General features: G+C 49.4%; 1 protein-coding gene across 1 annotated transcript in view; it reads right to left on the bottom strand.

Moving 5' to 3' along the window:
- The window catches only part of Exoc6 (exocyst complex component 6), a 136,270-nt gene extending 132,890 nt beyond the window's left edge, over nt 1-3,380 (bottom strand). The window contains exon 1 of the mRNA XM_021219995.2: nt 3,234-3,380. Coding sequence (XP_021075654.1) covers nt 3,234-3,334 — 101 coding nt within the window. The 5' untranslated portion in view covers nt 3,335-3,380. The remainder of the gene's footprint in view (nt 1-3,233) is intronic.
- Between the last annotated feature and the right edge of the window lie 268 nt (nt 3,381-3,648).

The following is a 3,648-nucleotide window of genomic DNA, read 5'->3' as shown; positions in this document are numbered from 1 at the left end:
GCATCAGCTCCTGCTTCCTGACCTCCTTGAGTTCCAGTCCTGACTTCCTTGGTGATGAACAGTAGTATGGAAGTGTAAACTGAATAAAGCCTTTCCTCCCTAATTTGCTTCATGGTCATGATGTTTGTGCAGGAATAGAAACCCTGACTAAGACACACACAGTGAGGGGGCATACCATACACACATACAAACATAATAAGTTACATTCAAATTGGAAAAAAAAAAAAAGCTATGTCAGGACATGGCAGCACACCCCATTATCCCAGCATTCAAAAGGCTGAGACAGGAAAATTACTTCAGGCCAAGATGTTGGAGATCATTCTCAATAATGCAGTGAGGACCCCCCCCCATCTTCAAAGAAAAAGAAACGAGAAAGGGGAAAGGGAGAAGGAGGGAGGGAGGGGAGGGAAGGAGGGAGAGAAGATGGAATGAAATTAAAAGAATGTAGTGTAGAATTAAGTTGTTTGTTCTAGAAGGTAAGAGCTGCCATGACAGACTCTGTACAAACTGGAGAACCAGAACCAGGAACACAAGTCTGTGGAAATCAGAAATCCGGGGAACCACAGGGACTCCCACAGAAGTCTCAGAGCACAGAAGGGTTCCAGAAGTCCCAGTATCCAAAGGCAGAAGGGGATTCATGTTCCAGCACATGAAGAGAGAACTCAAGGGAGCTCAGTGGTGAAGAGCACTGGCTGCTCTTCTAGAGTACCCAGGTTCAATTCCCAGCACCCACGTGGTGCCTTGCAACATGGAGTCTGTAACACCAGCTCCTGGAGATCTGACATCCTCAACACCAGGTTCACAAACAGTGCAGACACACATGCAGATAAAATACTCATACACATAAAATAAAATAAAATAAATTTTCAAGAGACAGAGAAAGAGAGAATGCCTCTTTTCTTGGCTCTTTCATTCTGTTAGACCCTGCTCAGTTCGCTAAGTGAGGTTCACCCACATTGCTGAGGTAAAAAGAACTGAGGAAGGCAGGAATCACAACTCTGCCTATAATCTAGTTCTTACACAAGCCAAGGAATCTAAAGCAACACTGATATCCAACAACCTATATGCTATGCACCTGCACGGCCACTAGATTATTCTCTAGTGGACGTCAGGATGTGTGGATACCTCACCCAACTACCCTAAGTAAGTCAATGTAGCAAAGAAGAGGGCGGCACACTATCCCTTCCTTAAGAGGTAAGGGTCTCAAGACTCCCAAGTGATCACAGCCCACCACACTCAACCAATATTTTAATGTTAAATTCGCTCTGAGATAGGCATGGCGGAACAAGCCTGTAATCCCAGCAGTTGGGAAACAGGCAGAAAGATGCTACAAATTCAGGACCAGCTTGGTCTATTTAGCAAGCTGAATAGGGCCAGGCCACATACATAGTTACTCTGTCTCAAAAAGCAAAGCAAAGCAAACAAACAAAACGAAACAATAACAACAACAAAAATCCTTCTACTTAAACTAGGCAATATATAATTTAAAACTTGAGCAGAATGGTAGCAATCTCAACAAGCTGTGGCAGAGGCAGGTAGATCTTGATGAGTTCAAGGGCAGCCTCGTGTACATGGTGAGTTCCAGGACAGCCAAGGCCATAAAGTAAAACAGTCTAAAAAAAACTTTAAACTGCTGACCTCTACTATATGCCACTCCTACTGGGTGATGGCCAGTCCTGGTCCGTATCACTCCTAGAGTCCACCAAAGGGACTTGATTTCCAGCCTCCTGAAGACCAGGAGTAACACACCAAGATGAGCATTTATTTTCTATTCCACATTGGCTGGACAGCTACCAAAGACAAAAGTGCATTTCCTGACTCCTGGCAAATGAACTGCTTCATGAACACGTTAAGGAATGGCTGTCCTATGAGACTGGAGAGGTCCTTCTGTGGGATCTAGATGTCACTAAGTTTTCTTTGAATCTGATTCCTATTTTTAACTATTGTATATGTAAAATCTAATGTAAAAATTCATGTAAGAAAATTAACAATAAGGAGCCGGGCATTGGTGGTGCACACCTTGAATCCCAACACTTGGGAGACAGGCAGGTAAACCTCTGAATTTGAGGCCAGCCTGGTCTACAAAGTGAGTTCCTGAATAGCCAGGGCTACACAGAGAAACCCTGTCTAGAAAACAAAAACGAAAGAAAGAAAAAGAAAATTAAAAGATACTAATGAGGCCTTCGAATATCATAGCAGGAGGTAGAGAATAAATGGGCAAGGTCTCTCATGGTCTAAACAACCCCCAACCCCAACCCCACCCCGTTCTACAAATACAGAAACGAGGCCAAGGGGGTTAAATGATTTTTGCAGTCATCAGTGACAGGTTTATGAGAAATAAACAAGAAACACACCAAATGATCTGGCTCCCTGGGGCAAAGTGAATTTACAAGTTGAACTGACTTCATTGTATCTACATTTACACTGAGAAAACAGAATCTCATTTCCAGGAAGTGTCTGTCTCAAATTCCCTTAATGAACCACAAGTTCATTCATCCTAATTGTGAAGGATGAAATCGTCATCCTTAACATGTTTAATGTAGTGTTAATGGCTAATAGCTCTGTACCAGTACCAGTCTATGGGGGCAGCAAGTATTCCCTCCGGTATGGACTATTCATTAACTGGTACTATTCCTAAAGAGAGTGGGTTTGGATCCATTTAAAATAGGCTGAAATTTTAATACAAAAATCAACATAACATTTGTCAATAAGTAAAAGCTTCCTGTCTCAAGAGCATCGTCACCCCTGCATGAACTCGAGCTGTCAGCCCACGCTCGCGTCTCGCCGGGGGAGAAGGGTGCTGCAGTGGGGGAGAAGGGTGCTGGCGTCTCCCGCTCAATTTCAATTCTCCCACGCCCGCCCTGAGCAGTCAGTGCGCTGGGGTTTCCATCAGCGCGCCACTTGGCACCGGGATCAGTCACTCCGGCCACCTGCAGGTGACCTTCGTACCCAGCACAGAGCAGACAGCCTCCGCCGAGGGGTCAGGGCCTCGGGGCATCAAAGCCCTAGGCTGGGGCGGCTCTCCCGGTCAGAGACACCCTGGCAGCCACACCCACAGGCGGCGCGGTGACAGGTGCCCCGGGTCCTCCGGGTCCCGCAGCCCACGAGCGCCCGCCCCCGCGCGCACCACCTGTCGGGCCGACGCGCGCGCACCCGGCAGCGGGCGCCCCGCCCGGCTCCGAAGGAGTCCCTGGTCAGGGCGCCCCGAAAGCCCGGGCATGTGAGAACTTTACCGGAGGGTGGGCCCGACGCAGGCGGTGTCGGTGCTTTCGATCTCCTGCAAGATCCGCTCGTGCTCCGGGACCGTGCCCAGAGCCTCGCAGCTCTCCGCCATCTTAGCTGGAAGCGGAGGCGCCGGCCGGGCGCGGCGCCGCGCGGACCACAGGAGCGAGCGGCAGGTGGCGCAAGCGCGGCGCGGTGCTGCGGGGCGGGGAGGGGCGGGGCCTGGAGGGGTGGGGCCCGCCCCTGGGGAGGCAACGACGACCGTGAGAGGGTGGGGATCGGAGGGGGGGCAACCACCACCTCCATCTTTCCTCGCAACCTGCCCCTAATTATCTAGAGACGAAGTAGTGCAGTGTGTGCCGTTGCGCACTGCAGGTACCCTAGCAATAACGGAGGTGACCGTCGGTCACACGCACTCAGTAATAA

Source organism: Mus pahari, chromosome 1 (assembly GCF_900095145.1).
Source record: "Mus pahari chromosome 1, PAHARI_EIJ_v1.1, whole genome shotgun sequence".
In the NCBI taxonomy this organism is placed as follows: domain Eukaryota; kingdom Metazoa; phylum Chordata; class Mammalia; order Rodentia; family Muridae; genus Mus; species Mus pahari.
The sequence above is the reverse complement of the archived record's forward strand: the minus strand, read 5'-3'. Positions and strand labels throughout refer to the sequence as shown.